Genomic DNA, 22809 nt, shown 5'->3' on the forward strand with positions numbered 1-22809 from the left:
CCTGGTTGGCTCAGTTGGCTGGGCATCTGCCATTGGCTCAGGTCATGATCCCGGGGTCCTGGGATCAAGCCCTGCATCAGGTTCCCCACTCAGCAAGGAGACTGCTGTTCCCAACCCTGCCTGCTGCGCTCCCTGCTTGTGTTCTCTCTCTCTCCCTCTCTCTCTGTCAAATAAAAAAAATAAAATCCTAAAAATTTTCCTGTAAAAAAAAAGGCCACACACGCAAGGAGGTCAGGAATCTAGGCAGGGGTGCTGGCCTTGAGGGAGGTCCTGGGGCAGGACTGAGATTCTCAGAGGCAGGTGTCCTTTCTGCGGGATTCCGTATCACCCAGAGCGGGACCTGGACACATTCAGCAAGGCACCACGAGGGGGAGCACTTGGAATAGAGACCAGAAGAAAGACCGCACCCCCACCACCACCACCGCGCCCCCACCTCTGCCCCCATAATACAACATCTCTGCAATTAAATTGTAACTTGCTGGGCAGATTTGATTTGATATACAAGAGTTGTACTTTCGCGCAATGTTTAAGCACATACAAAAATTAAAGGCAGCATAAATAAGGGACATACATTTGTAAGCTCTATAAGCTTTAAAGCCCACTTTCCACATCTTCCAAGAATTAGATGTAGAGACAGACAAGCACACAAGTAAATTATAGTCGTCCCCCAGAGACGGACCATGTCATGGTTCACCCACATCTAGTGCAATGTCTGTCCCTTCGCGAGTACTCAAGAAATAGGTGTTGAATGCACGAATGGGTAGATGGAGATTTGCAGTCCCTAGTAGGGATCAAACAGTGCTCGTTTCTTAATCAAACAGAACGGCAGATTCAAGCTCTGCCAGCAGCCAGGGGCCAGAAGAAAGAATGAAGAAGTACATCAGAATATGCATATTTCAAAAAATCAGCTATGGTACACACAGAGAATTATGAGATGAAAATAGGATGTTTGTTTCTCCTTTTTAATTAGGAAGCCCTAAAACTCATGAATGAAGTGCAGGAACATCTGGAAGAAGAAGAAAGCCTATGTCAGGTGTCTTTGACAGGTTCCTGGGATGAATGCAAGACTTGCCTGGAGAATGACTGCATGAGATTTTATACAACCTGCCAACCTAGTTGGGCTTCTGTGAAAAATACGGTAAGGGAAAAATAGAGCTCAAGGTTTCAGAATTCTGAAAGTACCTACTCCAGTTTAATTCTTAAAAATTAATTTATTTTACTATTTAGAATAGAGATGCCTGACCTGATATTAGCCTTTTACAATCTAGAATCTAACATTCATGCTTGCTTATGTATGAACCTCCTACGTACATTCAACTGATCAAATAGCCATTCAGTGTTTGTCTCTCCCTATAATGACACTGTATGTATCTCTGTTAGCAATATTCTGAATCTTTCTGCCTCTTGTTATTTGTGGACATGTTCCCACTCGATTGTAAGCTCTTTGAGGCCAGGGACCATAATATGTTATCTGTCTTCATGTAAGCATTGCAGGTATCTAATAAATGCTGAATTGAATTCTGAATAATAGTATCACAGTCTCTGATTTCAACCTGCTTGAATTTTTTCCCCTGTAGGCAAAACATTTGAAGACATTTCAGCCTCCTGAATCTCTCTTTCCATAGGCTTGCCCTCTTCTGGAAATACACACATATGCACACATTCACGTCCTCTTTAGCCATACCTACACAAGTCCCGTAGGACTGGCATGTTTTCTTTTCGTTCCCTTTGGCTATCATCTGGGCAGAGGGAATCACAGAGCGTGGTGACCTGAATAGGATGAGTTCTGACCCATGAAAGGCTCCTATTGTATTGGCCTGAATTTCTCTTCCTTTCAAGAAGTGAGCTCAATATGAAAGGCAGTGAAATCTCCCTCTCCATATCAGAGCATGCACTAATTAGAGTATGTTCCTGACTTGGCAGTGCCATACCCAATTATAGAGGGAGCAACCCCTAGGACAATCCATTTGCCAAGTTAATTTGCCTCCACTGTTAACTGCATCTGCTCTGTTTTTATAGCCCCAGTCATTCTCCATTATACCAGAATATGGTGGACTGAGCACTGGCTGGAAGGCAGGAGATTTGGGAACCATTCCTGACTATGCCAGTTGTGTGATTTGATGAAAGTTTCATGGGGCTTTAAGGTTTGTGTTTGTGGATGGATTCAGGGAAATAGAAGCTGGCAGAGAGAGGAGCAGACAATCAACCCAGATTACTTTTTGAGGAAGGCATGAGTAATCTAAGAGTTCCTGGAGAATTCTTTGAACAGGACTGGGATGCTAGTGTTGTGATGTTAGTTGGTATGCACCATAACAGTCAACATGCCACATCACTACCATATAAGGGCAACTGTGGTCTGGCACGAAATGAGGCACCATATAAATGGAAAGCATGGTGTGACTGCTGAAAAATTCTTCCACTGAGTATAAAAATTCTACAATTAGAGCTTCATTTCTTTGACAATAACCAGGGAAGGCTTTGATCGCTACTAATATATAAACGTCCCTAAGTAACCTATTTAACTCTATCAGGCATCTATAATATAGCATGAATGTGTTTATCTTTTCCTTTTCATGGACTAATTTATGAGACAAGAAAGAAGAGACCGTAAAGTCACTAACGACATTCCACTGAATGAAACAAACCAACCTCCAGCCCAAACCCTAAGACAGAGGTGAAAGACAAGAGCCTTTTTCAGAGTTTTGGGGAAACCTAGACTGTTCTACTTAGACCACAGCATCCCAACCACTGCCAGTATATCAGGTGTGGCTTGTCAGCAATACTGAAGATTTGGCCTTTTTAGGTCTTGGGAAGAATGTCAGATCCTCTTTCCACAATCAAAGTCAAAGATACAAGAGTGTTAATCCATTATCTTAAAAGGAGTCACCATTTCCTAGCTTGCCCAGAATTGTTTTTGATTTAGAATGACCAGTGTAAACTGACTTTAAAATCTACAATAAGAAATGTTCTATGTCAATTATTTTTTTCCATTTAGAAGTAATAAAATAAAATCGATTTTAAAAAAAGAAATGATCCAGAAAGGAAATTAATTTCTTATTCCATTTTTGTCCTCCACCCCATAGGTCGAACAGTTTTTCAGGAAGATATATCAATACCTGTTTCCTTTTCATGAGGATAATGAAAAAGATCTCCCTGTGGGTGAAAAGTTCATTGAGGAGGATGCACAAATGGCTCAAATAGAGAATGTGTTCAGCCAGCTGACTGTGGATGTGAGAATTCTCTTTAACAGAAGTCTTAACGTCTTCAAACAGATGCAGCAAGAATTTGACCAAAATTTTCAATCATATTTCATGTCAGATACGGACTTAATGCAGCCTAACTTTCTTCCAGCTTTATCCCAAGAGCCAAGGGCAACACTGGATCCCGTACAAAGCTGGGACATTCCCAGCTTCTTCCAGCTGTTTTATAATTTCAGTCTCTCTATTTATCACAGTATCAGCACAACAATCACGGAGACACTGAATACAATAGAGGATTTACCAAAACAAGGCAAAGGCAAGTATTAAAAGACAGCTTTACTTAGATGTCAATACTAAGGTCAAGCTTTGTTTACCTTTGGAAAGAGTAGACATTTCTAAGTCATTGTTCAGTGTTTCTGAGAGTGACAATTTACAGGGTATCAGTTTCAGAGCCTCTTCAAGGAAGCTTTGAAGTCTGCCAAACACCATCCCTCCTCCATCACTGTCAAGAGCCCTGAGGGGCTGGTATCTCTTTTTAAAGCAAATTTTCAAAGCTGAGAAAGAAAATGTTAGCAGTGTGAGAAGTTGAACAGAACAGTTGCCTCCTTTACTGAAAGTCATGTAGATATGCTCAGCTCTTTTCTGCTTGAACATCAGGGGGTTTCTTTAAAAATCAGTCTAGACTCCTCCGCTCTCAGTCTGGTTAGGAGCCTGGTGTCCCGTATGAACCAGGTCATGCTGAGTGCTCTCCACAGAGTCTCACTGCCATAATCCTTTAAATCGTAACATTTATGCATAAAACCACAGAAGATGCTCACTGACAAACCCAAAACTACAGAAACCAGAATAACGGTAAAGGATAAGAATTGCCTTCTACTGATGCCAAACATGCCCCCAAGATATTCCACATTGGAAGCATAATGCTGCTGTGCGTCTTCAGGCAGAAAGAGATAGCTTCCTTGGGCTTCTGTGGAGTGGCTGGGAAACAGCATCTCAGAAACGAGAGCTGCTTGGGGGGCCAAGGTGGGATGTACATTTCCTTAGACTTATGTCTTATGGACCATAAGCCCACGGGAAAGAATGCTCCCCTCTGACATGAAAAATAATGTGGGCTCCCTCTAGAAATCCTGCCATTTGTAACAACGTGAATGAACCTGGAGGACATTATGCCGACTGAAACAAGCCACACACAGAAGGACAGATGCTATATGATACCATGTATATGAGGAATCTAAACTAGTCAAAGTCATGGCAGCAGAGAGTAGAATGGGGTTGCTGGGAGCTGAGTGGAGGGAGTATGAGGAGGTATTGGTCAGAGAGTACAAAATTCCTGTGATGCAAGATGAGTAAGTCCTAAACTTAGAAGTCCAACTGTGCAGGATAGTGCCTATCGTTACAAACACAGTACTGCATACTTAAAAATTTCCCAAGAAATGTAGGTCTTACATTAAGCATTCTTAATAATGATGATGATAATAATAATAAGATGGCAGGAGAATATTTTTGGAAATGATGGACAGGTTTATAGCATAGACTGTGCTGATGGTTTCATGGGTTTATACTTCTCTCCAAACTCTCCAAGTTGTATATATTAATTACTCACAGCTTTTTTTTTTTTTAAGATTTTATTTATTTATTTGACAGACAGAGATCACAAGTAGGCAGAGAGAGAGGAAGAGAAGCAGAGAAGCTGAGCAGAGAGCCCAATGTGGGGGTCGATCCCAGGACCCTGGGATCATGACCCGAGCCTGAAGCTAAAGGCAGAGGCTTTAACCCACTCAGCCACCCAGGTGCCCCAACTCACAGCTTTTTGTATGTAGAAAGAAATGGGCTCCTTCTAGCTATTTCCCCTAATTATATCAGCTGTACCTGGCAACATCTGAATGAAATTCTCAAAATTACCATGACATTGCACCACCGGTCTCTATACAGAAGGGACCAACCTCACAGTACCAGAAACTGAAGCCAAAAAACAACACATGATATCCTTCCCATCCCATTGTTTCTTGAGCAGAGAATAGCCATCATTACTGGAATCCTTCTTGGGTTCTATTTCAGGGTCTGGAAGACTTTCTTGTAAGTCAGATGTTTTCTCTGGTATTCTATTCTAAGGTTTCCAATATTCAGGAAAAGCATCAATGCAGTAGACTAAATAGATCAATGCTGGGGTGATATTAAATTATTTTTGCCTGAACTTTTTAAACAGACGGCAATTGTTGGGGAATAATATTCAAAATGTGTTCATTAGAACAAAATAATGACCCCCATCTTTCACATTGTGTACAACCTTATACGTGGGTTGCTGCATTCAAATGTGCACAGGAGTGAAGAGTGATTCATTCACTTTGAAATCAAAATAACTTCCTAATCATTGCAATTCCCTCCCACCCCACGGACTAATAATGCAGGTTTCCACCAGTTCTGCCCCAGCTTCCTCCCCATTCTCACAGCCCAGGACCAGTCCCGGCTCAGCTGGACCTCTGCACAGCTTCCACCTTGAAGGAGACCCACATATCAGAGTGCCCTGTCATGCAAAGGGAATGTAAATGCAAATAGGAAAAACAAAAACAAAAAAGCCATGTCCCACCCTTATATTCTTTTTCCTCTGCTATCCCTTCCCTAACCGTTCAGTGCCCAGGTAGCTCCACAGAGGTGCTCTCTTCTCCTATTAGCACCTGTGGACTATTTATCAAGAAGAGACACGCAGGGGCTCTAGGGTATTTGCAAATGGTTTCTGTTACTTTTCTGGACAGGTGGTAGCTGAACCATACACCTAACACTCCTGGAAAATCTGCCTAAAGAGAGGATATTTTGAGCTTTGCCCTGTGTAGACAGAATACTAGCTGCCCATAGATATCTACACCCTAATCCTCAGGACCTGTGAATATATTGTGTTCCACGGCAAGGGGAAAGTTTGCAGATGGAATTGAGGTTGCTTGTCAGCTGACCTTAAAATAGGGAGATTATTCTGAATTATCCATGTGGCTACAGGGATTCTTAGAAGTGGAAGGGGGGGGGCGCCTGGGTGGCTCAGTGGGTTAGGCCTCTGCCTTCAGCTCAGGTCATGATCTCAGGATCCTGGGATCGAGTCCCGCATCAGGCTGTCTGCTAGGCAGGGAGCCTGCTTCCTCCTCTCTCTCTCTCTCTCTGCCTGCCTCTCTGCCTACTTGTGATCTCTCTTTGTCAAATAAATAAAATCTTTAAAAAAAAAAAAAAAAAGAAGTGGAAGAGGGGGTCAGAATAGAATCTATAGAGATGGTAGCATGAGAAGGACTTGGCCCTACTTTGCTGGCTTTGCAGGTGGAGGAAGGGGCCTTAGGAGCCACAGACTCTAGTTGGCCTTTAGAAATTAGAAAGGCAAAGAAATGGATTCTCCCCTAGAGCCTCCAGAAAAGAAAATCGCTGCCAACATCTTGATTTTAGGCCAGTGAGATCCAGTTCAAATTTCTGACCTATAGAACCAGAAAACCACTGGTGTCATTCCAAGCTACTAAATTTGTGGTAATCTGTTACAACAGTAACAGGGAACTAATACAAACCTCCTGTCAGTTACAATGCCCAATAGTGACTGAGTGATCGCTGTGTTTTCTGACAACCTTCATGGATGGGCTTCATTTATCAAGATTGTCCTAAGAGCTAAAATTAGAAAAATAGCTAAAATTGAATAAAGAACACTGTTAAAAGAAAAGAAGCAATAGTAAAAATCTGAAACACTGGGACACCCGGGTGGCTTAGTTGGTTAAGAATCCAACTCTTAATCTCAGCTAAGGTCTTGCTCTCAGGGTTGTGAGTCATGTCTTGTGTTAGACCCCATGATGGGCCTGGAGCCTACTTAGAAAAAAAAAAATCTGGAATATTTTGGTTTTCAATCTTTTTATAAGTTTTTTAGTCTTCATATGGGAGAATTTCTTTCCTACTTTGATATTTCTAAACCTCAATTCCTGAATCTGTTGAAAGAGTAAAATAGCTCTTGTAGTTGTCCTCTCTTGCCTTATAAATCCCTGGAAAGGATAGATAAGATTATGTTCAATAAAACTATGTGATGTAGTAGCTTGGTACAGTGCCAGACACCAGGAGATATGAATTCTAATCCAACCTGAGAGAGCATTTGCTGACTTTAATTTTCCCTATGAGTGGGGCGGGGAGGCAGAGGCAGGTGGGGAGAGTAGATGTTTGATATGAGTGATGGCACCAGAAGGAGCTGCCTAGAGGGGTCTGGAGGCTCGGGGATGGGTTACTGCCATGTCACAGGATGAGAAATTGGTATCAGTTGACCCTGGAATTTGTCATCCCTGATCTACATACCAGATATTGATCAAGATGCTGAGACTAAGACAATGATTTTAACACAGCCAGCCCCTGACTTTCAGGAGATCAGTCCAGAGAAAGGAAAACAGATCACTGGGCAATTATGTTATCTCCATTACCATATGGAGAGCAAAATGACAGAAGAAGGTAGAGAAGAACAGCATGATTTCAAATGACAGGACCAAATTCCTTCCCTCAGTGCGGGGAGGGTCCCCCCTAACAGAGAGGATAAGAGAGCAAATAGTACATCAAGCTAGAGATAAGCTCTGTAGCAGAACTCCTCACAGGAACTCTGGGGCGGTGAAAGGGGTTGCCACCAATTCGACAGGCACAGTTCTGGAAGGCAGTTGGGAGGCCACAACTTTGTAGTCAACCAAAGGAGATGGCTGCCTTACACACCACATGATCTAACCAGGGCCTCAGGTTTTTAAGCAGCAGACATTACAAGTCATCTCAAAATGAAATGTTTCATTTTAAGATGTGGTAAATTAATAATAAATGTATCCTAATAAATGTGAAACACTCAGCTGAGAAGTGTCAATTTTCTGTTGGACAGACTTCTTTTTTACAACATCATCTTTTCATATAAATTATTGATTCTTCCAAAAAAGAAAAGGGTCTCTCAAAAGTTGATCAGCTTTAGATGTTTTCCCAAATCTTTGGCCCATCAACCATAACATTATACCTATGAAATACAAAAGGAATAGTAAGAATGGAAATGCCTACCACCCAGCTTTAGAAACAGACATCACCAATATCACTGAAACTCCAATGTACTTCTCAATTATAGCTTTAAAAAATTGAAATAAGCATCAGAAAAATTTTAAATAGAAAGAAATACAAAGAGGAAAGTGGCCCATAATCCCTTATTTAAAGCATTGACATCAGAAATAATAATAATAATGACACTAAATTAAAAATAATTCAAATATAGAACAAACAAATGAAAGCTGCCTTCTCTCACCCCACCAGCTATCTCTTCCAAAAGATTCTTCATGATTCCTTCCAGAAAATAAAATTATATGCATTAACCTTTTTGTGGGGAGGAGGGACATATATAAATAATCATAGTAATGTGATTGTTGGATCAAAGAATATAAGCAATTTTTAATAGATGTCAAATTGTCCTAGCAAATGGTTGCCACTATATGCCCTCCTATGATGGAATACAGAAAGATTTTCAAAGAACTGGTGAGAAAAAGAAATGACATCATGTCCATGCCTTTAAAATACAGACTTTAGGAGCGCATGGCTGGCTCAGAGGGTTAGGCCTCTGCCTTTGGCTCAGGTCATGATCTCAGGCTCCTGGGATCGAGCCCCACATGGGGCTCTCTGCCTAGCAGGGAGCCTTCTTCCCCTGTCTCTCTGCCTACTTGTGATAGATTGTGTGTGTGTGTGTGTGTGTGTGTGTGTGTGTGTGTGTGTGAAATAAATAAATAAATAAATAAAATCTTAAAGAAAAAATACAGACTCTAATGACATTAATGTGCAAACATTATGTTACCTGCAGATTCTAACCACGGAAGCCTGAATTCAAAGGTGTCACCTGTGCAGGACAGAGGACTGTGTGGAGAACTTGGCCAGAATTTGTCAGAATGTTTCCAGTTTCATGCCAGATGCCAAAAATGTCAGGATTACCTGTGGGAAGGTAAATAATTATTATTTTCCAGCGTTTCAATGCTATTCTGGTCAGAGGCCAAAATCTCACTTTTACAAGCATCATGGGTTGGTTCATCTACTTTCCTTCGAGCACTTTTTTTTGCATGCTTATTGCTGTCTGGGGGTGCTCAGTGTAGGTTTATAAACTTTTATTATTCAAAAGTAGGCCAACTCGCCTTTTCTCTTATTTAAGATTCCATCATTGCTGCTGTGACATTTTTTATGGTTAAATGTGTGCAAAAGAGAAGGTAGGAGCAAATTAGGCACTCCTTTCTTCTTACTGCAAGGAAAAAGCAAGCCCCCCAATGGAAGCAATCTTCCCATTATATAAACAAATTATTAGCCAAATGAGTGTTCTTTTTTTTTTTTTTTAAAGTGGTATTAACCCTTTCCAGTTGGTGGGTTATTTACTAATTAGTATTTAAATATGTAAAGTGGCTCCTCCTCAGAAACCACATAGACTTTCCTCTCTAGACCTGGCCAAGAGAAGTGAGAAATCCTTCTCTTCCCCTGGCTCCTCCCTATTCCCCCTCCTCCCCTCCCCCCATCTCCTTTCCCTAAAGGGTAACTAAAGTCACCCCTCCCACCCACCATGGCCACCCCCCAACACATTCTCTCACAAAACCCAAGAGATTTTGATTCCCATGCTTCTGCTTTTTACCTCACTAAAGCCCTGAAGGAGTTGCTGAAAAGCCAGAAGGCTGAGTATAAATTGGGTCTTTTTGTTATTTCTCCTGAATTACTGATTCAGTGACTCTGTACCTCTGTTTCATCACAAGGAGAATGGAAAGAATGTGTCTATTTTACACCGGTGTTTTGCAGATTACATGAAATGTCTACCATACTAATGATTTTCATTATTTAGGGGTTTGCTTTTTTTTTTTTTTTTAGCTTTTATTGAGTACAATAAAGGTTTTGCTTTTGAAGTCACGGTTACAAGGTTGCATGCAGAAACAGAAGTTCTTATAAGAGAAGAATATGCACAAATACCCTGATCACTTACAAAAACAGTCCCACTCAAACATTCCATCTACATATCATTACCTTCCTTTCATCCAGTTAAAAGCTTTGATGACTAATCTCTTCCTTTCATAAAATCATACAAAGATGGGGAGAGGGAATCAGAGGGAGGCGGTCATGAGGTACAAGCGCCCAGTTCTAAGATAAAGAGGTTTGAAGCAGGTAAGCTACGGCAGGATCACTCTCGCTAACACTGCTGTGTGACGTACAGAAAAGTTGGTAACAAAGTAGATCTTAAATTCTCATCACAAGGAGAAATTTTGTTTTCTTTCTGTTTTATCTCTATGACGTGATGGATATTAGCTAAGCCTATTGCAATGATTATTTCAATATATGTAAATCAGAACATCACACTGTACAGCTTAAAGTCAGACAGTGATATGTTAATTATTGGTCAATTCAACTGGAAAAAATATGGAAGAAATCAGATAATATAGTACAAGTGCCTTGGATAATCAATATACATTGGACTGCGTTAGCTACAGTACACATCGGATAACACAGAAGGCATGAATTGGCAGCTGTATAGCTAGAACATCAAAGAAAGGAGGCTCTATTGCATTCCCACACAACTTAAAGCTTTCATTATAAAATGCATTTTTTTATAATGGTATAGAGGATAAAAGAACAAAAACCCACATGCCTACAACTGGATTCAGAAATAAAACATTGGGGTGCCTGGGTGGCTCAGTGGGTTAAAGCCTCTGCCTTCGGCTCAGGTCATGATCCCAGGTTCCTGGGATTGAGCCCAGCATCAGGCTCTCTCCTCAGCAGGGAGCCTGCTTCCTCCTCTCCCTCTGACTGCCTCTCTGCCTACTTGTGATCTCCATCTGTCAAAGAAAGAAAGAAAACATTACCCAAAGAGATGAAGCCCCCTCTGTGCTCCTTCCAGATCATATCTTCTTATCTCCCAGAAAGGAAACTTATTTTGAATTTAGTGTTTATTATTCCTTTACTTTTCTTTATACTGTTATCACATGTATATACAACACACACAACTCACATAGCAATGTTTTGCATGTTCTTAATTTTATATTATTAAAGCATGATTTTTAAGTTTAAAACTATGACTCATACAAATATAAAATGAGCAAGTGTCAAGATGAACTTATCCTATTAATGAGGGAATCCTCAAAGTGTTAAAGCTGTTTCTAAGGAGTACAGGAGAGACTGGAGAATTTATAGTCAAAGATAGAACGTGGAAGTTAGATTGCAAAATTAAATATAACACTAGTTACTCTTCTAATGGGCAATAAAACAGTAAGTTTTGCAGTGATGTTTTGTATCCGACCAAAATAATTTATATCTCTACTGGACAAAAAACACTTGCAACTTTTCAATTTAGAATGTTCATCTAAGCACATACAATTTGGCCCTGAGCACCAGTAAATGGTAAACCCAACAAAAGGTCATTTCCCTAGTGAATCAAGGAGGCTTTAGGTGGGTCTCTTGGACAATGCTGTATATACCCTTGAAAAGAATGCAGCCATTCTTCGGCCCCTATTTCCAAATTTGGGGTAATTTTTCTTAACAATGTAAAATATTATTGCTTAGCTGTTCTTTGGCAACTTGGCTTGTCACAGTATAGATAGTAAGATTTAGCCATGTGAATACGTGTTCTAATTCATTAATTCATTGCTCCGTTAGTCTGTGTGGGCATATCACAATTTATCCATTCCCCTGAAGTCTATTTAAGTTGCTTCCATGTTTTGCTATTACAAACAACTCTTCTACATTTTGCCAAACAATAATTTTGCCTCTTCAATCAGCATTTGATTCTTCCCTTGTTCTAAGAGCACATAGCTACAATTATAGATGAAAGATCTTATAAATCTTATAATAAATAAATATTATATTTGATAAATATTTTCCAAGACATCATAAATCTTTTTTGTTTTCCCACTAGTTACCATACATTTTTGGTCTTGATTTTAAATATATTTACTGTGACTCTTTTCCTCTTCTCCCATATCAGTTACTAGTACTGCATATATACACCCAAATTCAAAATAGTAGTTTCCCTTTGAGAGGACAGAGAGGGGTTTTGATGTGGGAGGGGCACAGTGGGGGGCTTCATCTGTTTCGGTAATATTTTATTTCTTAATATAAGTGATAGGCACATGGATTTATACCAAGGAACTTCTGTCTTCTGCCCATTTTGTTATATAAGACCATATAATTATCAGTTAAACTAGATCTCTTTTGAAAGTGATGTGGGTATATAAACAATTACTTAAGAACAATAGGCATAAACTGGGAACTCTCCTAGGCAGAAGGGGATGTATGTATAGCAGATTAAAACAAAATTATCACAGTAATTTGTGGTTGCTTCCAGCAAGAGAGATTTTATTTTATATTTTATATTTATTATATACATATTTTTATTTTTCCAGTCCATAAATCTGGCTTGGCCATGGGTCTGTCCTTAGTGAATGAGGCATTGGCAAACATGACCAAAGTGGAGGCTTGACATGTGCTTATAAACGAAAGCTTGTTCTCAGGCATCTGGGTGGCTCAGGCCATGAAGCATCTGCCTTCGGCTCAGGAGGTGATCGTGGGGTCCTGGATCCAGCCCCACAGCAGCAGTGGACTCCCTGCTCAGAGGAGAGTCTGCTTCTGTCCCACCCCACCCCATTCATTCTCTCTCTCTTTTTTTTTTTTTAAGATTATTTATTTATTTATTTGACAGAAAGAGATCACAAGTAGGCAGAGAGGCAGGCAGAGAGAGAGGAAGGGAAGCAAACTCCCTGCTGAGCAGAGAGCCCGATGCAGGGCTTGATCCCAAGACCCTGAAATCATGACCAGAGCCAAAGGCAGAGACTTTAACCCACTGAGCCACCCAGGCGCCCCCACCCCATCCATTCTCTCTCACTCACTCTCTCTTTTAAATAAATAAAATCTTAAAAAAAAAAAAACAACACAAAACTTCTCTCTTGCTGTTGGACACCTATCTACTACCATGTGAACATCTGTGTATCTCCTTTGGAGAAATGTCTACTCAAATCCTTTGCCCATATTTTAATTTTGTTATTTGTCTTTTTATTATTGAGTTGTAAGAGTTCTTTATATATTCTAGATACTAAACCCTTATCAGATATATTATCTATGAATATTTTTTTCCCATTCCCACATGCTGCCTTTTTACTTTTGGAATGGTGCTCTTTAAATTATGAACATTTTTCATTTCAATGAAGTCTAACTTATCTGTTTCTTCTTTTCTTTTTTGTATTTTGATGCTACATCTAAGAAGCCATCGCTGAGGTTCCTGGGTGGCTCAGTCCATTAAGCATCTGACTCTTGATTTCAGCTCAGGTTTTGATCTTAGGTTATGATCTCAGGTCATGAGACAGAGCCCTACATGAGGCTCTGTGCTCAGTGGGGAGTCTGCTTGAGATTCTCTCCCTCTCCCTCTGTCCCTCCCCCCACTCACCTCACTTGCTCTGTCTCAAATAAATAAATATTTTTTTTTTAAAAAGAAGCCATTGCCTAACCCAAGGTCACATAGATTTTACACATGTGTTTCACCTATAAGACTTACATATTTAGTCCATGTGTTTAGTTCATTTTTGTATGGTGTGAGGCGGGAATCCAGTTTCTTTCTTTTGCAGTGGATATTCAGTTGTCTCAGTTCTACTTTTTTTTTTTAAGATTTTTAAATTTTTTTTATTTGACAGAGAGAGATCACAAGTAGGCAGAGGGGCAGGCAGAGAGAGAGGAAGGGAAGCAGACTCCCCGCTGAGCAGAGAGCCCAATGCGGGGCTCGATCCCAGGACCGCAAGATCATGACCCCAGCCAAAGGCAGAGGCTTTAACCCACTGAGACACCCAGGCGCCCCTGTCTCAGTTCTACTTCTTAAAAAGACTGTTCTTTCCTTCACTGAATTATCTTGGGATCCTTATTGAAAATTCATTAATAACAAATAGGGTTTATTTAAACTCTCAGTTCTATTCCATTGATCTATATGTCTATCCTATGCCCATGCTACACTGTCTTAACTGTTGTGCTTTGTAGGAAGTTTTGGCAAGTGTGAGAGGTCCAACATTGGGGTTTTTCTTTTGTTTGTTTTTATTTTTGTTTGTTTGTTTTTTTAAGATTTTACTTATTTATTTGAGAGACAGAGAATGAGAGAGAGAGAGCAGTAAGGTGAGGGCCAGAGGGAGTAGCAGACTTCCTGTCAACCAGGGAGGCTGATGTGGGACTCCATCCTGGTACCCCAGGATCATGACCTGAGCAGAAGGCAGATGCTTAACCAAGTGAGTCACCCAGGCATCCCTGTTTTTTTTGTTTTCAGAGTTGTTTTAGCTATTCTGGGTCCCTTGTCTTTCCTCATAAGTTTTGGGATCAGCTTATCAATGTCTGTAGAGAGGAAATTCAGCAGGGTTTTTGATAGGAACTATATTAAATCTATAGACCAACTTGTGGAGTACTGCCATCTTAACAATATTAAGTCTTCCAATCCATCAAAATGTTTTTCCATTTATTTAAATCTTTAATTTCTTTCAAAGATGTTTTTTAGTTTACAGTGTATAAGTCTTCCACTTAAATTTTTTTCATAAGCAATTCATTCTTTTTAATGCAATTGTGAATGCAATTATTTTCTTAATTTAATTTTTGGTTTGTTCATACTGTATAGAAATATAATACTGATCTTGTATTCTGCTGAATTATTAGTTTTTATAGTTTTCTGTGTATTTGTACTCTTTAGGACTTTCTGTATACAAGATCACATCATCTGTGAATATAGTTGTACTTTTTCCTTTCCCATGTGATTCTATTTTGCATGAAGTTTCACCTTTGTTCCATGAAAATCTTTTTGCCTGGGTGGTACTCTCTACAAGAAGAAATGAGTGTCCTTTGTAGAATTCTTCTTGCCTAAATCATGAGGCAATCACCATCTTCTTCCCCTGTCATTAAAATATGTATATTTTTATTACTATTGTAAAAGTTAACAACTCTGAAGTTGCCAGTGAAGACATTTTAAAAGAATATTCAAACTCTTCTTAAATGTATACCATAGTGGTGAAAGTGGGCATCCTTGTCTTGTTCCTGATCTCAACGGGAAGGCTGCAAGCTTTTTCCCATTGAGGATGATATTTGCTGTGGGTCTTTCATAGATAGATTTGATGAGGTTCAGTAATGTTCCCTCTATCCCTATACTTTGAAGCGTTTTAATCAGGAACAGATGCTGGATTTTGTCAAATGCTTTTTCTGCATCAATTGAGAGGACTATGTGGTTCTTCTCTCTTCTCATATTAATTTGTTGTATCACATTGATTGATTTGCGAATGTTGAACCATCCTTGTAGCCCAGGGATGAATACCACCTGATCATGGGGGATAATCTTTTTAATGTGCTGTTGGATCCTGTTGGCTAGGATCTTGTTGAGAATCTTAGCATCCATATTCATCAGTGATATTGGTCTAAAATTCTCCTTTTTGGTAGGGTCTTTGCCTGGTTTGGGGATCAGGGTAATGCTGGCTTCATAGAAAGAGTCTGGAAGTTTTCCTTCTGCTTCAATTTTTTGAAACAGCTTCAGGAGAATAGGTGTTATTTCTTCTTTGAAGGTTTGGTAGAATTCCCCAGGGAATCCATCAGGTCCTGGGCTCTTGTTTTTTGGGAGGTTTTTGATCACTGCTTCAATCTCGTTATTAGATATCGGTCTATTCAGGTTGTCAATTTCTTCCTGGTTCAATAAACTTTTGGGACTTCATCAAAATCAAAAGCTTCTGCACAGCAAAGGAAACAGTCAAAAAAACAAAGAGGCAATCCACGGAATGGGAGAAGATATTTGCAAATGAACCCACGGAATGGGAGAAGATATTTGCAGATGACAGTATAGACAAAAGGTTGATATCCAGGATCTATAATGAACTCCTCAAACTCAACACACACGAAACAGGCAAACGTATCAAAAAATGGGCAGAAGATATGAACAGACACTTCTCCAATCAAGACATACACATGGCTATCAGACACATGAAAAAATGTTCATCATCACTAGCCCTCAGAGATTCAACTTAAAACCACATTGAGATATCACCTTACACCAGTTAGAATGGCCAAAATTAACAAAACAGGAAACAACATGTGTTGGAGAGGATGTGGAGAAAGGGGAACCCTCTTACACTGTTGGTGGGAATGCAAGTTGGTGCAGCCTCTTTAGAGAACAGTGTGGAGATTCCTCAAGAAATTAAAAATAGAGCTTCCCTATGACCCTGCCATTGCACTACTGGGTATTTACCCCAAAGATACAGATGTTGTGAAAAGAAGGGCCATCTGTACCCCAATGTTTATAGCAGCAATGGCCACCGTCACCAAACTATGGAAAGAACCAAGATGCCCTTCAACAGACGAATGGATAAGGAAGATGTGGTCCATATACACTATGGAGTATTATGCTTCCGTCAGAAAGGACGAATACCCAACTTTTGTAGCAACATGGACAGGACTGGAAGAGATTATGCTGAGTGAAATAAGTCAAGCAGAGAGAGTCAATTATCATATTGTCTCACTTATTTGTGGAGCATAACAAATAGCATGGAGGACAGGGGATGTTAGAGAGGAGAATGGTGTTGGAAGAAATTGGAAGGGGAGGTGAACCATGAGAGTCTACGGACTCCGAAAAACAATCTGAGGGGTTTGAAGTGGCGGGAGGGTGGGAGGTTGAGGTACTGGGTGGAGGGTATTATGGAGGGCACGGATTGCATGGAGCACTGGGTGTGGTGAAAAAATAATGAATACTGTTTTTCTGAAAATAAATAAATTTATTTATTTAAAAAAAGATAATTTTTATTAGAAAAAAAATGTATACCATATCTTTTTGTTTGTTTGTTTTTAGAGGAAGAGAGAGACTGGTGGGGAGGAGCAAAGGGAGAGGAAGAAAGAGATCTTAGGACAAGGGGCTTAATCTCACAACCCTGAGATCATGACCTGAGCTGAAATCAAGATTTGGATGCTTAACTGACTGACCCACTCAGGCAGCCCTCAAGTGTATACTACATCTCATTGACTGTGACTCCCTTTGCTGTCAAAATGTTATCTTGAATCGCTTTCCTGATGCATGCTACTGCAAAATTTTTTTAAAGATTTATTTATTTTGAGAGAAAGAGAGAGAGCGCACAAGCATGTGAGTGTGGGGAGGGGCAGAGGGAGAGAATTTTTCAAGCAGATCCCCTACCAAACGAGGAGCCCCACACTGCGCTCCATCCCACAGCCCATGAGATCAAGACCTGAGCGGAAATTTAGAGCCAAATGTTCACCTGACTGAGCCACCAGGTGTCCCAAATTTGTTTACTTGATCCCAAAATTATATGAAAATGTATGAGGTGCCAGGGAATCTTGTGTTATATCTTAAGTATCCAAAATAAATCTCAGATGACATAGTCACCCAGCTCTGGTTGGTGGATTCTCTCCAGCCCGTGTCCTCCTGAAGGCATGGCTCTTTGGTAAATAGTTGACGACATAGTTTAAAGAGTCTGTGGTCTTTTCTCCACAACAACAACTTCCCACGACCTTCAACGCCCTAACACATAGACACTTCCATAATTTTCAGATAATCTTTCCGCAGTATCCAGCCACTCATCAGCACAGCTGTGTAAATTCCTAGAATCCTGATTCAGTTCAGATGGGCTATTATGCAATACAGCACAGAGCTGTAGAATCACAGTGTCTTGTCAGCACAAAGGTTGATTTCTCACCGTGTGCCATGTCAGTTACAGTTTGAGCAAAGGCCCTGCTACCCCTCTCACTCAGGGCAACGCAGCCTCCACTCTACAAAGCAAACCTAGTTCTGCCATCAGGGGAAAGGGAATGTGCTAAATCCTTACCGTTCCTTATGCTTCCCAGGAAGTGAGAACCATCACCTTGAAGACGGCCCCCCTGAACTTCCAGGGCGGCAGGAAGCACAATCTCCCAGGCGTCCTGATCAGAATATCAGTGAGTAGCCCTAATGACCATCCAGAGGCACTACAGAAAGGAGGAAAAGAAAAAGGAACATTGGCTGAATCTCCAGCGTGTGACTGTCCAATGAGCAGGCACTTCACAGTATTATTTCATTCACGCCTATTTTACCTCATTGAAAACTCACTGAAGGTCCAAAGGCTAGAAACAGGAATAGCTTAAGAGCCAGGATTTAAACGCTCCTCACCCAACTCCAAATTCCATGGACATTTCCCTTTACCACGTTACTTTCTTCTTTACTAGACTGTCCTGATGTACCTGACCTCCACATAAAAGTGGATGAGGCCCTCGAATTGGTCAACATATCCCACCAGCAATACGCCCAGGTTCTCCAGATGGCCCAGCATCACCTAGAGGACACGGCATATCTGATGGAGAAGATGAGAGAGGAGTTTGGCTGGGTGGCTGACCTGGCAAACCAGACTCTAGCAACTGAGAACATCTTCAATTCCATAAAGGTAATGGAGAGACCAGAGAACAGAAAAGGAGATTACGTGTGCATCCATTGTTTTTTTGTTTTTTTGTTTTTTTTCCCTGTTAATTCACTTCTTAAGTACATCTGCATTTGAAAACAAGCTGTGGGAGCATATTCATATTTCCACAATGACCATTCAGTCTGACTTGATATAATGTGTACATGGTTCTTAGAAGCAAGAAACTCTATAGGGAAAATCCATTAAAAATGCAAAATACTTTCTAATCCAGACATGGCCAGTTCCACTTAGGGCTGGAGGGATATACTCAACTGATTCAAGCAAACTTGAAGAAACCTGACCAATGTAACTTTCAAGAGTGAAGATTTCCAGGTGAAGCAACGAATTCAAATGCTAACCCTGATATTTAGCAGCTGAGTAAGTTTGGAAACGTTTCATAACCTTTCTTGGTCTCAGTTTTCCCCCCTGAAAAAATGGAACTAATAGTAGGATACCTTAAAATGGATGTCTGTGAAGCTATTAGCATAGGTTCCTTATCCAAAACAAGAGTCTGTAAATTCTAGCTCTCAAAAGTTTCTGAAACAAAAAGCTGCTGACTTACCTTGAGAGTTAAAGATATTTGTCTACTAATATTCACATCAAAGCATATTGCTATCTTAATTGGCACTTAGACCATGTCTCCCACCATCAGTCAAGAATTCTTGTTGCATAACATGAAACAGTGGCGAAATTTTTCTTCTAACCAATTGCCCCCACCCCCACTCCCACAACATGCATTACTTTAACATACAAGTATACCAGGTTAGTTATTGACAGGTTCCTAAAAAGACCTGCATACAGAAATCACCAGGCAGAGCAACTGAAGAAGCAATATTTTGTGCAACACGTTATGTCAGTGTCTTACCCAGATCCCCGAGAATCCTTTTACCAACTTTGGCTGGTACTGCTGCTCACTGTTCTTCCTGGCCCCAGATCTTCAAAAGGGTTGCCCTAGGGGCCACTTAAAAGCTCTCTGCAGCAAAAATAAAACAAGTCAAAATCAGAGAGGGAGACAAGCCATAAGAGACTCTAAATCATAGGAATCAAACTGAGGGTTGCTGGAGGGGCAGGGGTAATGGGTGAAGGGCGTTAAGGAGGGCACGTGATGCGATGAGCAGTGGGTTCACTGATGAATCACTGACCTCTCCCTCTGAAACTAATAATACACTATATGTTAACTAATTGAATTTGGGGAAAAAGAGCTCCCTGCAGCATCAAACTAAGGCCAGAGGTCACCTGAAGCATCCTAGATTAGCTACTCCCTTTTGTCTGTGTTGCTTGCCTAATCCCCCCAAAAGTTTCACCTGAACCCAACCTTAATCAATCACTTGCATCACAGTTTCAGGCTCTGCTTCCAGGGAATCTGACCTATAACATTCTGTCTGTTTCAGACTGCAAAGCTGTGGCCCCTGTGTGGTTTGAGACAGGTTTAGATGGTCATAACCAGCACATTAAACAAACAAACAAAACAGAATAGGGCAAATTAGGAGAGAAAATATGAGAGTGCATTATATTTAACAAGTCAATTGCATATATCACAGAACTTTCATTTCCATTATGTACATGTATGTGTATAAATGTGTATACATATATGTAAGATATGTGGGTTGTTTTTGTTTTTGTTTTAAAGATTTTATTTATTTATTTGACAGACGGAGATCACAGGTAGGCAGAGAGGCAGACAGAGAGAGAGGAGGAGGAAGGCTCCCTGCTGAGCAGAGAGCCGGACGTGGGGCTCGATCCCAGGACCCTAGGATCATGACCTGAGCCAAAGGCAGAGGCTTTAACCCACTGAGCCACCCAGGTGCCCCAAGATATGTGTTTTTGAGTCATGATGTAAAATGTATTTGTAACTCTCAACCACATTCAAAAGGTTCTGAAAACCACCCTCCCATCCCTGCTGATTCTGATTCATTTCCTTCGTTAGATAGATCATACTCTATAGAGTAAAATAATTCAGTATATCAGATCATCCTCACAAATACAGACTTTCAGCTAATGAGGAAAAGGTCTTGTCTTGAAGAATAAGATCTGAAGAAAAATGTGAGCAATGCTTTCAAAGATACAGCCAAGAGTTAATTGCTTTTATCGTCATCAGTATTTTCCATTCTATGTTCAGTTTGCTTCTATTCTAGTGTCTCTGGGTAACACTAACAGATTTACCTGAAATTCTTTCTATTGATAACAAATGCAGTTCTGTATAAAAATCTCCATATGAAATAAAATTGTGGGTTTCAAGGATACATTGTTCTAATAATCATTGTCACTAAAGGGCACTTACTATGTGTCAGGCAGTGCTCTTGGACTTTTTTCATACACCAGATTGTTTAATAATCTCAGTGATCCTTCAAGGCACTGTTTTTCACATTTTACAGATGAGTTATAGAGAAGTTAAACAACTTTTCTGAGGTCACACAGCTAGGAAATCAGTAGAACTAGGTAGGATTTGAGCCCAAGCAGCACTTCTCCGGAGTTGCTGGACTTAACTACTTTGCTGAACTACCTGTAAAAGTTATTTTTCTCAAAACAGCTCTTATTTCATCGTGTAACAGAAAGTGCAAAGCCATAAAACAGCAAGGACTGAAGAGGAACACATAAATTCCAGCAGGTGAAAAAAGTTATGCCCCTCAGGTTCTAGTTTCATGGTGTTAGCTTTATAATTATTTATTAAACTAGACAAAAATGCTTTATGCAGTTTTTATATGGATCATATTCACCAAAAGAGAAAGGGGGAAAATCATTGTTAGCTATTCCTTTATAAATCAGAATTAAGAAATTATCAGTTTTTATTTGACCTTATATTTTCTTTTAATTTTTTTTTGATAAGGGGGTTATTTGAAAACATTTTCAAAATAGTTCTCTTGAGGTTACATCAACTTGCATGTCAGTACAGTTTCATTTAAATGATTACAATCACAGTATATGCACTTGAGAATTCATTAAGAGCAACCACTGTGACTTTCAGACGACTGGTTCTCACAAACACATGCCACCCTAAATTGTTACTGTCCTAGGAAAACTCAGGATAAAACTCGGTGCATCGCATTAATGTTTGTGACATGTTTGTGACACTGACAGTTGTGCTCACCAAATATTCCATCTGCTCGCTCATCTTTTCTAGCTGCTCTTGCTGCGAATTGGTGCCGTGTGGCAAGTTCTGGCCAAAGAAATGTGATCAAGACTGACTGGGGTTATTTCTAGACTGAGATAGTGCAGGGCTTGTGTGTGTTGATTACTCTCTGTCTCTGCCAAGGGCACAGGTGTTCCTTGGACTACGACCATGAGGTGACATGCCACTGTCAACCAGGGCCCCGAGCAGTAGAGGGTATACAGATTCCCTGAAATGGACATGAAACATAAGTGAGAAATAAATGTTTGCTGTATGAAGCCACTGGGATGTTGGGGCTACTTTGTTACCTCAGCACAACCTAGCCTATCCTGACTCATGTGCTATTAAATTAATTCTGAATGTGCACTAGGGATTAGTAATCTTTCACTGCATAATCCTTCTTCTTAGGTGGTTCCAAATGTTCCTGAAGGCAATTTTTCCAACCAAGATGACACAATGATAGACTTAAGCATTCCATCTCACCCCAACTTCACACTCAAGATCCCTCTTGAAGAAAGTGCTGAGAGTTCTAACTTCATTAGCTATGTGCTGGAGAAAGCCATGCAGCATTTTAAAAAACATTTTAAAACTTGGTAAGCAGAGTGCCTTGTTGATTGGAATAGATGATTCACAAAAGAGAAAGACAACAAAACTAGTTTTTAAGTATCTGGAAAATAGGGGTGCCTAGCTGGCTTGGTCGGAAGAACATCTGACTCTTGATCTCAGGGTCATGACTTTAAGCCCCATGTTGGGCATGGAACCTACTTAAAAAATAAATAAATAAATAAAATGCCTAGAAAATATGTTCGACCTCATTGATCATCAAAGACATAAAAATTAAGACAAGATAGCATTGTGTGCCTATCAAATGTATAAATTTAAAACCATACAGGGCGCCTGAGTGGCTCAGTGGGTTAAGCCACTGCCTTCGGCTCAGGTCATGATCCCAGGGTCCTGGGATCGAGTCCCGCATCGGGCTCTCTGCTCAGCAGGGAGCCTGCTTCCTCCTCTCTCTCTGCCTGCCTCTCTGCCTACTTGTGATCTGTCTCTGTCAAATAAATAAATAAATTCTTTAAAAAAA

General features: G+C 40.3%; 1 protein-coding gene across 3 annotated transcripts in view; it reads left to right on the forward strand.

Annotated features, from left to right (window-relative positions):
- The window catches only part of CLUL1 (clusterin like 1), a 57732-nt gene extending 35407 nt beyond the window's left edge, over positions 1-22325 (forward strand). For all 3 annotated transcript variants that reach the window (XM_032310225.1, XM_032310224.1, XM_032310223.1), the window contains exons 4-8: positions 971-1138; positions 3084-3516; positions 9019-9156; positions 18390-18604; positions 22137-22325. In XM_032310225.1, the coding sequence (XP_032166116.1) occupies positions 971-1138; positions 3084-3516; positions 9019-9156; positions 18390-18604; positions 22137-22325 (1143 nt within the window). The remainder of the gene's footprint in view (positions 1-970; positions 1139-3083; positions 3517-9018; positions 9157-18389; positions 18605-22136) is intronic.
- Positions 22326-22809: the final 484 nt, after the last annotated feature.

The sequence above is a fragment of the Mustela erminea genome, chromosome 13 (genome assembly GCF_009829155.1).
Source record: "Mustela erminea isolate mMusErm1 chromosome 13, mMusErm1.Pri, whole genome shotgun sequence".
Lineage (NCBI taxonomy): Eukaryota > Metazoa > Chordata > Mammalia > Carnivora > Mustelidae > Mustela > Mustela erminea.